This window comes from Ostrea edulis, chromosome 5 (genome assembly GCF_947568905.1).
Source record: "Ostrea edulis chromosome 5, xbOstEdul1.1, whole genome shotgun sequence".
NCBI lineage: Eukaryota > Metazoa > Mollusca > Bivalvia > Ostreida > Ostreidae > Ostrea > Ostrea edulis.
In genome coordinates this window covers 41,915,303-41,929,419 of record NC_079168.1, presented here as the reverse complement: position 1 = coordinate 41,929,419, position 14,117 = coordinate 41,915,303, and the positions used below count along the sequence as shown (strand labels likewise).

Sequence of the window (14,117 nt, the reverse complement as noted above, 5' to 3'; positions counted from 1 at the left end):
CCACGATGGAGTGGATTCAACCAGAAAGAGTACACTGCCGACCAGCCAGTGACAGTCATTGGGCCAATGCCAATCCTGAACACCGCAGCCCATGAATTTGACACTTTACAGACTGTCCTGCAGAACTGTCAAGCCATGACAAAGAAGATTGGTGAGAAGTGCACAGTCATAACCTTCGATGAGCAGCTGTACTGCAAAGCAAAGATGCTGCAGTGGGACAAAGACAGCTGCAAGGATCTGGTCATCATGCTTGGAGGGTTCCACACTCAAATGAATTTCTCCAAAATGCTGGGACAGATGCTTTGAGAGATCTGGATTGAAAGTGGAGTCCTCGGGGATAAAGCAAGTGATGAATGGAAAAGGATGGAATCGCGTCATCCGCACACTCAAGCTGACATTAGAAGCGCTTTGGTCGGTCCTGTGGGCATGTTTCTTGGTGTGGGCAAAAGAGAATGAAAAGCTGATTCAAGATGACTTGAAAGTTGCTGTTGGGCGTGTTTCAGATGCCTTTGCCAGCAAGGATGACAAAGAAATTAGTTCCTCTATTGTTCTGAAGAACTTTGGTCAGAAACTGAAGAGGTGCAAGTCCTGTTTGATGAGTTGGAAGCTACTTCAGAGAATGCCACTTTCTCCTACTGAAGGAGAGCTATACATGTACATGAAGTTGATCTCCATCCTCTTGAGATTCACGCACGCTATTCGTGAAGGAGACTAGGACCTGTTCTTGACATCATTTGCTGACATGCTGCCTTGGTTTGCAGCATTTGATCATTTCCACTACTTATGCTGGGGAGCCCTCTTCCTCACTGATATGTTGCCCTTGACTGCTCCAGGGGTGTACAGAGGCTATTAACTATTTGAACATATCATAAATTCATTTGATGTGCACAACAATTCAATTAAAGATCTTTTCAAATAATTTTAAAATATCTTCAATTCTGAATTGCACACATTGTTGATAGCATTATTCAGTTAAATTGATGGGCACCTTAATTGAATTGTTGCTCTCTTCAAATTAATTGATGATATCAACAATTGAACTGATGCACACTAAAATTCGATTTAAGAGAGCAATAATTCAATTAATGCACACATCAATTCAATTAATTTTCGAAATAACTGAATGATTGCTCTCTTCAATTGAATTGTAGCATGCATCAATTCAATTAATGCGTGAAATAATTGAATTATTGCTCTCTTCAATACCAAGTTCCAAGATATCAGCTCTTCTGTGATGGAGGTACGTTCAGTATTCTGTTGAACGTTGGGTGGGTACAATTATAGACTAGCTATGTAAATAAGGATAAAAGTTATGAAAACTGACCATGTGAAGAACAATATTTGTTTGAATTAGGCTATTGAATTAAATATGAATTAATTTTTCATTTTCTCTTCTTTAGAAGTGATACTTTTTAAAATCAAAGAAAGGTGGTGATTATCGATTTTTTTGTTTGAGCTATTTTATTATCGAACAAGATATGGTTATAATCTACCGACTATAAAGTCTCTCAAACGGACTATTGGCTGTATTAAAGTAGCTTTTTTAAAGTACTACTATTTTTCTCCCTTGACAAAATCCATGCCAGTTTTTACTTTATTTAAAAAATCGAGATGAAGAAGGCTTTGATTTGAAATTTTTCAAAAAACTCCCATTTTTTCTGTGCAGTAAAACTGGTGTCACTTGACCTTGATCCTGGTTTGTAGGTCCCAACATCCTCTTATCATTTTTGATTATTCCATGTCTCTATCAGTCCTACTTCTAAAGTTATACAAGTTTTTATAATGAAGGTCAAAGGTCAAATGGGAGTTTGTAGGTCACTGTTACGACACGTTTGGTCGCCTTGGCACGTTCGGTCGCCGGGCGATGATACGTGTGGTACATTTGGTCACCCAAGCCCCCTGTCCCAAACCCCAACTTTGCTTTTGTTTTTGCAAAATGGGTGTATGTTCATATGTGTGTGTGTGTTCGTTCGTGCGTGTCTGTGTGTATTTGAGTGAGTGTGTGCGCGCGTGTATGTGTGCATGTATGTACGTATACGTGCATGTGTGCATATATCTGCGTGCGTATGTGTGTGCATTCATGTGTAATAAAGTTTGTTTTGCAATACACACGCACACACATTTGAGATACAAAGCCAACAAACAAACAAACTTTCTGGATGGAATCTTCATCTTCATAATATACATGTAATATAGAATTACCAAATTGTTTAGTTATTCCAGAGAGAGAGAGAGAGAGAGAGAGAGAGAGCTATGAAATAAATTGGTTCCATCTGTTCCAAAGGGCATCAACTTATTATTATCAATAAAAATTATATTGCAAAATGCACACTCAAATTTTTCTCTGTACACCTTGCTGTATAAATATAATACTTTAACCAAAGGATGAGAATATTTTGTATACTCATGTTTTTCTCGAGGATGCCTACTATAAAGGACTTTTTTGTAAAGACTAGTTGACAATTTGTTATGGATGGAATTTGACGTGAATTTATTTTGCAAACACAGGAGTCGCAACATTTTAGCAACACAATACTCTTACATACCATCCTTATGGCACGCCGATTTTACATTTATTCCCCTTCAAAGATATCTCATAAGACATCTTATAAAAAATATAAGATATCCTAATATGTTTTTATACGAGATATCTTATACAGTATACACTACATCTCATAAACTTTATAAAATGACTTATTATCGTATTTGATTTAAGATATCCCATTATCTCTTATAAGATATTTTAGAACTTTTATAAGGTATCTTGTAAAAGAAATTTTATAATATATCTCATTTTTATGACACCTTGTAAAACATATAAGATGTATTATATGTTTTATAAGATATTTCTTAAACTTTATAAAATATCTCATAAATGAATTTTTACAAGATAGCTTATAAACCAAGTATCATATATTGTTGTTTAATACTTGCACTTGAGTGACACCTGTGACCTAGATTGTTTTAAGAGTTCGATGTTTATCACGTAGTAGAAAGATGACGAACTGTGTCTTTCAAGAATTATCAGAACATTTATTCTCAGGGGCGGATTCAGGAATTGCGGTTACGGGGGGGGGGGGGGGGGGGGGGCGCCACTTTATGAGGAGGTGGGTCCAGGGCGAAGCCCTGGTGTGGGTCCCATTCATTCATTCATTCTTTATTTATTTCCTCCCAATGGAGATTCATGCGATACAAAATCAAAATATGTAGCTTTAAATAAGTGCTAATTTGTACATATGTGCAAAAGATAATATGAAAATAAACATAATGTAAGTAATATATCAGGTTAAATACAAATACATTTGCACGTAAGTTTGCAATAGTTTGTAAGTTTGTAAATAATTGATAGATTAAAAAAATATTAGCAAATACCGTTTTCAATTTTCATAAACATCTTTTTCTTTAAAAAATTAGAACGTTTATATCTGAATCTTTTGGGCGTGTCTTATTAGATATTCATATCATGCACCAACTCACAGCGAAATTTGGACTCAAGAATCTTTTGTTTGCAAACAAAACACATTTTTTATCATTCCGGGAAAAATCACAAAAAATTCATATAAAATAATTGAGAGCTTGTATCACTTTTCCGAGGGTGAAATCATATTTCATAAGAGGTGTATTAACGAGCCATTAAATAAAATGTTAGTTTAATGAGCTACCTTAAGCCAATTAATGTACTAGCGATGAGCATGAAAGTAAAATGTACGAAATAGCTACAAAATTGGTACTTTTACAATGTACGCATCAAATTGAACAGGCAGAGTAAGAAAATCTATAAATTTGCAACTTCAGAGGTATGGAGCACTTTTCATACATGAAATTGGCTCTCTCAAAATAGAGCCATTACTTTTCAAAGTATTGAATAGCATAAACACAGTTGTCTTCCTCTCTGTTATTGAATCTGGCGGAGAGAGAGAGAGAGAGAGAGAGAGAGAGGGGGGGGGTTACATGGGGATGCTTAGGGGCAGCGGGGAGATAGCTCTGACTTGTTAAAGAGTAGGCGTCTATGGAGGAATACTACAGTTTTGTTGGTATATCCATGTCATGTTTTGTGCACTCTCTCCTCTTGTAGGCCTACCCTTTTACGCTACACTTATGAAATGCAAGATTTAGGCCTATTCTCTGCACACTTGAAACATATCGAAGGTTTGAAGAGCTGTTTCGAATCGGAATAAGATGTGCTGTGATTTTTATAGGGGGCGTCCAGTAGCATCTGATTGTTGATTGAAGGCTACTAGAAAGCGCCACATCTCCCTTAACTATTACCTGCCAATTCAAAAGACTCGTTCGGTTTGATCAAACCGGAAGAAATTGAAGAAGAATTTGAAGAAGAAGGTGGAGGATTAGAAGGGAGAAAGAGAAGGAATGGGAATAGGTGTTGTTGGAGGAGAAAAGCAAAATTGGGGTTTGGGAGTGGGAGCTTGGGTGGCGACCATTCGTGCTCGGGTATAACCTAAATTTGGCGAACGATCGTGTCCACCCTCATGGCACGTTTGGTCGTCCGGCGATGATACGTGTGGCACAAATGGTCGCCGGAGACCAAACGTGACGTAACAGGTCATTACACCCTTTTATCATTTCTGAGGATTTCATGTCTCTATCAATCCCAGTTCCAAAGTTATACCATACTTATGTTTAGGGTCAGAGGTCAAGGTCACTTGATACCAATTTGTAGATCCCATCACCCTTTTAATATTTCTGAAGAGTCCACCTCTTTATCAGACCTAGTTCTCAAAGTAATACCAAATTTATGATCTAAGGTCAGAGGTCACTTGACCTTGATACCAATTTGTAGATCTCATATTCCTTCATCATTTCTGAAGATCTAATGTCTCTATCAATTCCAGTTCTAATATTATGAGTTGGTATGTCAGAGGTCAAGGTCACTGGAGTCACTTCACCTCGATACCAATTTGTAGATCTCATCATCCTTCTGAAGATCCCATACCTTTACCAGACCTAGTTCTTAAGTAATACCAATTTTATGTTCCAAGGCCATAGGTCACTGGAGTCATTTGAACTTGGCACTAGTTTGTAGATTTTATCATCTTCTTATCATTTCTGAAGGTTCCATGTCTCTATCAATTCCAATATTATACGAGTTTGTATGTTCAAGGTCAGAATCACTTGCCCTTGATACCAATTCATCCTTTCTGAAGACCCCATGTCTCTATCAGACCTGGTTCATAAGTAATACTAGTTTCATGTTTTAAGGTCACTTGACCTTATACTAGTTTGTAGGTCCTGTCATCCTCTTGCCATTTCTGAAGATTCCATGTCACTATTAGTACTGGTTTCAAAGTTGTACTAATTTTTATGTTCATGGTCAGGTCACTTGACCTTGATACTAATTTGTAGGCCCCGTCATTCTCTATTCATTTCTGAAGACCCCAGCAGCCCGTTTTACAAAAACAACTTACGACAAATTTGCAAGTCTTAAATTGTATTACAGTTTTTACTCTAAATGAATAAATTAAAACTTTTCTGATGCTTAATTTCCAACATTTTCTTTAAACAATATTATGCATTTGGAGTGAATGATCTTACAATAAACTAGAAAATTCCAAGTATGTAAAGTTTGTCACAAGTTCCTTTGTAAAACGCGCCCCAGGACTCAATCTATCATATTTGTCAAGTTATACCTATTGAATTTTGGAATGAACTTTTCCCCCAGAGTTCTATGTTAAACCCCACCCCCATTTGATCCCCCAAGATGTACCCTAAACCCCTTCAATCTGAAAAAAGATTTCTGCACATCTAAATAAATTGGCCTATCATATCCTTGAATTTAGATCTATTACTTTCATCCACTGGTTATGGAGAATGGTGTCGGACAGTTTTAGGCACGAGAAAGAAGCGGAAGAATAATAAGAACCATGCAAAAACAATAAGTCTCCAAACTTATGATTAATCATATACTTGCAATGTACTAAAATTGTGTCCCAGCAGTTTGGGTGGTTGCAGGATGTCCGATAATCATCCTTTAGGCAATATATGCATCAACTCAAGAATTCCTCTCATCTATTGAATTTTTGCACACATCAAATCAATTATTGCTCGACTATCGATGTCTTTTATTTTATTCCCTGTAGCTTCAACATAACCGTGAACTTATTTGACATCAAATTCATTTTAAAACTAATCAACTTCTTTTGGCCCCCGCACTTCACTACAAGCAGGTTTTACCGTACCAGCACTTCTAATCTAAGGGCCATGATATTCATAGTATTTCTGGTTGAGGCATCCTAGCTCACAATGATTGTAGACACTTTTTGTCGTCTAGATGCCCCATTTTCTAAGGTTTGGACCCCACGATAGCACCAGATTCCCACGACCATCAATTTTGGAATTATAAAATTTTATAACATGTATTACTAAGTACTCAGTTTGGTTGTTGATGTCCAGGAGTTACTTTAAAAAGAAGTAACATATTTTCACTATGTGAGCCATTTAAATGCCCCACCCCAACATGGGAATCTATGACCCAGGGGCGATGAAATTCATCATTTTGACAAGGCATTGGATGTCGTCACAACACATCACACAAAATGTGAAGAAAATGGTGATCAATCTCGTAAAGCCTGTAAAATTGAAAATAGGACAAAAACCTCTGGACACGTCAGAGGTAGGATCCGGTGTCTAGGAGGAATAAGCATTCCCTCGACAAGCGACACCAACTGTGAGCCCTTTGACAGAAGACCATTACACCCTCAGCTAAGGATCGCCATTATTCGATGAGCCCACCAAAAAGCCTACACATAGAGTTTTTTCAGCAAAATGACATTTTATATCAACAAATAAGTGAAACATTTAAAAAAAACCACCATTTAATGAGTTTTGACATTGCAAACTTGAAAACTTCCTCTAATTATTGCATTCATTATTTCATATAATTGTTTTTAAAATCAGAAAACATTACAGAACAGAAAATATATGAAAAAACAAAAATTAAATTTTACAATCAAAAATATTTCTGGAAATAAATATTACGTGCTCTTAATTTGGTCACGATTATTTTGTCTGACACTCTATTACTAGGCATATCCGACTGGTTCATGATAATTTTAGCGTACTTCCAAATCCCCCCCCCCCCCCCCCCCCCCAAAACTTAGTACACTTTTCCCCACTGATTGTTGTTTATTTCCTGATATTGAAGAGTTCCTATAGTCTGTGTTTCTTTATCATTATAGGCAGCAATAAACAAACAGGTAGGAAGGTTTCACTGACAGCAGCATCATATAAAACACAAAAACACAAGAGTATTGTTTTTAATTTCAGCTTTTCTTTATCCTTCCTTTAACATTTTTTTGGTACACCGATTGATTAAATGTTGATCACAATAAGTATATAACAACATTCATAATTACAATGGGCAATAAATGCAAAACATAATTCTCAAGTCAAAATTTCATAATAAACATAACACCAAAGACCACAGATTTAAATTTCTTCACAAAGGATTTGGTTTCAAAGGTAATTAGCACACATTTTATATACAGCTATTTACATTATTTACAAAATATGTGGGACATGAACTTAAAATTGTACATCATTATCTACTAAACAATTTCTGCTACAGAAATGTTCAATGAATAAATAAAAATGGATTAAATATGACACTTATACCTATGGCAAATCTGTACATACAATCCTAATACTAGTACAGCCCTGAGATACTTGTCATATTGCCACCAATTTTAAAAAAAGTAAAAAGATATTAAAACACTTCAGTAATTCTATGTAAAAATTGTTGAATAAAATCACACAATTAAAATTTAAAATATTTTCATTATAATTACTAATGTACATGTATTACTCCCCTTCATGACACAAATCTGAATTCCGTGGTTTGATAAAATTTGCTTAGACTAAAACTAGTTTCTTTTTGTTCTTATTCCCTCAGTAGACCAATGGACATATTCTGTACTTGACGCGCTCGCAGTACCGGTCCCAGCTTGCTTTGTACTTCTTGGCACAGTGTTCAGAGTCCCGCATTTCTCGGTGGACTAGGAGAATTGTGAAGTACACTGGGTAGAAATAAGGCAAAGGGGTGCTGGAACCTGCAATTACAGACCAAAATCTGTGTCAGGGTGTTTATTGGATAGTGAGGAGCATGTTCTGATAGTAATTAAGAAGACGTATTTCAAATTGACATATTCTTTACACAAAAATGAATGATAACGATAGTGTCACCACCAAACAATTGGACATTCCCGATTTTTGCCTTTCAGGATGGCTGATAGTACCCAATATATACAATAGATACATGTACATCAAATATATTTTTCAATTATAATATAGGCTATCCGAATCTATAGCAATGTATTATAAATTTATAGGGGGCCTAGTAATCAATAGACTTTATGATACATAATTTGTACAAGTCTGTACTTTAGCCAGTTAAATCTTAATGAATTTGATTTTAGCAAGTTGCCTTAATTTACAAATTACAAGGGGATAAAAATTTAAAATAGCTTTTTCATATTAACAATTTAATGATTTGCAAAACAAATCTTGAAAATGTATACCAAGCCATTAACTTGCAGAAAAAAAGTTATTGACAATAATCGCATGTCACTGTTAATATACTTACCACAGGCCAATGACCAAGACAGTGCCATAATAATATCTCCCAGGTAATTTGGTTTTCTACACAGTCCCCACCATCCTGACACTAAGAGTTTCTTTCCTGTTGATGTAGGGATAGTCTCCAAATCTGTAAAATACAATACATTGGAAATACTTTATAATGCTTAAAGGACACAACGCATGTTTTTGAACTTTTTCATTTTTTCATCAAAATTAACTCTTTTTATGCCTAAAACTACTTTGAAATGTGTTTTAAATGAAATATTTTGCATAGTTTTCAAGTTTGAAAGCGATGAAATTTAAATCTTGCGATATGCATATTTTCTTTCGCTAGTTTATGCGCCATTTTGTGTGACGTCATATGCGCCCTCGGGTTTGAAAACATCTATTAGCCATTTCATAAACAGATTAGATTTAATCGACAAAAAACCAATTGTCACGTTAACGGCTTGTAAATAATAATGCATTAAGATGTTTTGTGCCGTGCTCGGGTGTACTAGTTGTCGGTAGAAAGGATTTAGACTGAATATTTTTCAATTTTTCGAAGGAAGGTACGAGAAAAAATACGTGGATAATTTTTTTGTTGGAGCAAGAACTTTTCCTTAAAAAACACACCCAGTCACCTTTTCAAACATCGCTTGGACAGAGACCCTGATAAACTGCGAGAAAATGGATATATTGAAGCTATAAGCACTGGTAGGCCTATAGCATACATTCTGTTTTGCTCTTCAAATTCAATACACACTCGGATCAACTGACCTTCACCTTGTAACAACATATATCGACGATACAATGTAACTTCTACCAACTGGTAGATTTACAACAACAAAAAATAAAGATACAAAATAATTGAACTTTAAATTATACAAATAATAGAATATTGTATTTCCTAACTTTAAATTGAATTATAAAATTATTTCTTTATTGAACTCGTAACATCTTGAGTGCGTCAGTAGGCTATAACGCTGTGCTCCCACTTCGTACTTCCTAAAGACGTGCAGATCACAATTCAAAAATAGTAATAAGATTGCTTTATCAAAATAAAATAATGTGATTACCACTTTAAATTTGAATATTTTTATTGATTTGTGTGTGTGTTGTCATTTTCTTTCTTTCCGAAATGCACGCGTAACAATAGATTGGCATAGGGCCTAGTTGTCAACAATTTAACGTATCATAATTTGTCTAATCCAAAAATAAATAATGATTGCACTGTTTACTTTAGAAAAACAGCGCCAATTACAGATGTATAAAGGAATAACATCCCCAAACAGTTTGTAGACAGCGACCCATATAAACATTATTTACTCACAATTTTGCCGATTTCATACACGCTTTACTCACTATATTTGGGTATTTACATCGTCATATGTGTGCACTGGTGGCGAACACATATAAAACTCAGACAATTTATCAACATCGATTTAAATGTTGCCCATGGTAAATTAATTAGGCCCCTAAAAGTTGAGTTTTTAATATCTCGCAGTACTTTCACAATCCGAAGGGCGCATGTGACGTCACTGTACCACGTGACTACCTACCTAATTAACTTGACTTTTTGAAATCGGGGCTTAGATTTAAGTCTGTATTGTGGTTAATTATCGCAAAATTTCGGCGAACGAACTATTAGAATTAATTACTATAAGCATAAAGAAGACAAAATGCATGTAATATTGTATACTTTGAAAACATGAGATATGTCCTTTAAGATACACTCATTTTGATGAAGTCATAAATCTAAATCTTCCCTCTGCTTTGAAGATTGTCATTGCTTCAATCTATTCAAACAGTGTCTGACTTACGTGCTAATGCTGGATTGTATGGGTTCTTCCTGAATTCATTTTTCTGAGAGTTGCTGCCTCTGAATATAGTATATCCAACCACTACAAAATATGTATAAAAAGAAGCCATTACACATGAACATTCAAAAGATTTCAATTGCACTTGGTCTGTAAACATGTTTCATCTAGGAGATACCTTTCTTAAGATACATCTAAAATATTTACATAAATCTAGGTTAAGTACAAGCTCCTCTTACAATATTCCTGTTCCACTCTTACAGCTACATGCATATGCACTAAACACCAGTGTGTTGTAACAACTTAACACATGTATGACTTGTATATAAATAATGTCCGATTATTTATTAATGTAAAACGTTCACTTTCAGTTGGAGTACTTTCCGTTATGTTTTTTTCTCAAACAATCATTTGCAATCAGAGCTGCATGTACTATCCTTCGCCGTTGTTCATCATGCAAGTATATAAAGCATTTCTCAATAACATTTTATACATACTAAATTCTCTCAGACTATTATTTTTTTAAACGAGATATTTTAAAATTTAGCCCATGTGCAAACCCATACAAGTTATTTTCTTTCCTACTTTTTGTAGCCTTTTACCACACAAAAACACAAGCAATTATGTCAGCATACACAACTTGCTTTACTAAAGGATTATGAAAGCATGTATGAAATTGTGCAGTATAATTCTCCCCAATATTAGGGATCCTGGGAGGCTCATCCCAGGTTTAGTTGGTTTTGTCCCTTTTATAATTTTTCACTAAGACATCAATCACCATCTTTAGACATGCTTACAGTTAAGGACTGCAATTCCGACCAGACAGTACCAGGAAAGAGATTCACCGTGCTCTGCCAGGAAGCGAGTCTGTAAACAGTACAGGAAGGGAACCCATACCAGGTCCCCGAACACCAGCATGAAACCAAAGCCATCCGAGATAATGTCCATCGTGGTCAGAATAGCATCCTTGGATGAAATAAAAACATAATTCCATAAAAGCTTTTGCAATATATTCTATCAATAATCACCTCATGATTTAAAGGGACTGATTCACGATTTTCCTCCAAATTTTGTTTTTCACTTTAAATGATCAAAATCTACAGTCTAATATGTTTAGAAGATTTCACAAAAAAATTAAGGTTATTCATCATGACAGAAGCTCATTTTAGAAAGTTTATTATTTGTTTTGAAAACAAAGATTGAGGTGTGTTATTGTTTACGTGGTTTTCAAAATAAATGGATATTGATCCAAGTGTATTCTATATATCACACCTTAAGTATACTTTAGGTAAAATGTGTCATTTAAAAGTTAAAATTTGTGACTGTACAAAATAAAGATGCTTTAAATTACAAAATTAATGTTTCACTGGTTTGTTTGTTTACATCGAAAGACTCGAGTCTTTGTTTACATAACACAGAATCAAAGCTAAAATATTGCTCTTATCCTTCCATTCAGATGGTCCAAATTTTGGTTGTCAACATTAAATGAGCTATATTTTTAATTTTTAACATAAAAAATGAAAAACATTTCTTTCGAAAAACGTGAACCAGTCCCTTTAGGATGCAGTTCCTTTTTAAAATGGGTTATTAAGCATTTTTGCACACCAACTATTCTAAAAAAAGTTCTGAAATAGCCTAGAGTATATTCTCAACTTGTTGCATAGAAAAATTGATGCAGCAAAAAAATCAATACACAATGACCTTCACATCTTGATACACTATGCAGCCTTTTCCATTAGAAAGATAAATAGGAAGTTTCAATTTAACATATAAATCAAGGAAGTATAAGGATAAACATTAAAGAAAACAAAATCTGCATTGATCTGTATGAATACATCTCAGATTCCCTGTTGGACTTTAATGAAACAGGCAAGAGCCAACAGATCATAATGACTGGCAAGCTTGGACTTATATTTGTGGCAGTAACAACTCTATTGTCAAGATGGTTTCATTTGATTGTTTTTCTGACGAACATTAAAGGATTTTCTATATCATAGAACTAATTAATGCTAAGTAGGCAATTTTTTGACATTCCTGTGGGTAGTTTTATGTTTCACTCTAGCAATCCATGGCCAAAATGAAACATGTTTCCAGTTTACCAACCCTACCTCCATTTTCACTACCATTCTGCTATGGATCTTCAAAATGTTTGAAAAGTATGAGTAAAGCATACATACAAGTATAAACAAGAGTACCGCAAACGGTACATAATACGCCCGTGAAATGCTTACATAGGGTATTTTTCTTGTGCTATAATTTGTATAACCTTGCTTCAGGTAGTATCAGCCATCATGAGGTTGTGACAAACTTTCATATGAACAAAGAGTCTTAGCTTAAAAATCGAGATTTCCTAAAAATGGATCCAGTTCAACAACCTGTAATTTTTTCAAAAATGGAAGAAAATCAAAATCCTTCCCCAGATGCACATCTTCAATACTCATACAAACACTCCACAAAATAAGATGGACCTCACTTGAAAACTGTGAGAGGAGTTGGGCACCCTCCATAGAATATTAATTTCCAAATAGACTAAGTTCAACAACTTGTAATTTTCTCAAAAATTGTAGAAAATCAAAATCCATCCCACATGCACATCTTCAATACCCATACAAACACTCCACAAAATAAGAAGGCTCTCACTTGAAAACTGGGAGGAGTAGGGTGGACAAATTATGTACCCTCCATATAATAATTATTTCCAAATAAAGGGGCAAAACTTCTGGAAAAAAAAAAAGGTCGAAATGGATCAAAATTGCAGTATGATCTAGAGTGACCCACAAAGAAGCTACACAGCAAGTTTCAGCATAATATGTGAAAGGGAAATGAAATTATACAGAGAAAACCCTGAATGGAAGGACATACAGACATCGCTGTACCATAATATGTCCCGTCTAAAGACGGGTGTATAAAAATTAAGACTTCAATGATTAAGTATGGATGGCCGTGTTCAAGTTTACATTGTATTCACAAACAATTTGTGATTGGTCATATACTATACAGTATCACCTACATTTAACATTTTTCTGGAATGCTTACTCTAAATAATTCGGAATTTAGAATTTTTGTTCATCAATATGGTGGATATAAGAGGAATCGCAGTGAACAATTAGAAACAAGAGAGGGTATTTTTCTTTAATTTTAATGAATAAGGTTACAAGCCTACTAGTATACTAAACCTTTTAAGTGAGAATGAAAACCAATATATTGCCACCAAATATCACAATATAATTTTTCTGACAATGCCTCATGTAAAATATGAAAGCCCTAGCACTAACAGTTCAAAAATTATGGTCAAGGTTAAAGTTTTTCAAACGAAGGTCAAACCTAAAGGTAAAGGTTACAAACCCAAAGGTAAAGGTCACAAGACCAAAAACTTTGGTCTTGTCACAAGGAATACACAGGTGAAATATGAAAGTCTTATCACCATCCATAGATATGGCCAAGGTTAAAGTTTTTGCAAACAGATCAAAAACTATATGCCCCAAATCTGATTGCAGGGGCATAAAAACCTGAATGGACAACACAGACACCATTGTACAGTAATACATCTCAATTAGTTTAATGTCAAAATGTGAAAGGATTCTATTCAAAGTTATAAGCCCTGCCCAAAATTGAGGTGAAGACGATTAAGAAACAAGAAAAATGTCTACCCTATGAAGGGATTTAAGGATAGTATGTTAACAATAATGTGAAGTGAATTTAAGGTATTCAATGTATAATGACCAT

The 14,117-nt window shown here is 34.8% G+C and overlaps 1 protein-coding gene across 1 annotated transcript in view; it reads right to left on the bottom strand.

Moving 5' to 3' along the window:
- Window positions 1-7,255: 7,255 nt before the first annotated feature.
- Window positions 7,256-14,117, bottom strand: part of LOC125649088 (delta(14)-sterol reductase LBR-like) — a 42,514-nt gene continuing 35,652 nt past the window's right edge. The window contains exons 17-20 of the mRNA XM_048876314.2: window positions 11,189-11,357; window positions 10,395-10,475; window positions 8,597-8,719; window positions 7,256-8,063 (exon numbers count right to left, since the gene is read on the bottom strand). Coding sequence (XP_048732271.2) covers window positions 7,903-8,063; window positions 8,597-8,719; window positions 10,395-10,475; window positions 11,189-11,357 — 534 coding nt within the window. The 3' untranslated portion in view covers window positions 7,256-7,902. The remainder of the gene's footprint in view (window positions 8,064-8,596; window positions 8,720-10,394; window positions 10,476-11,188; window positions 11,358-14,117) is intronic.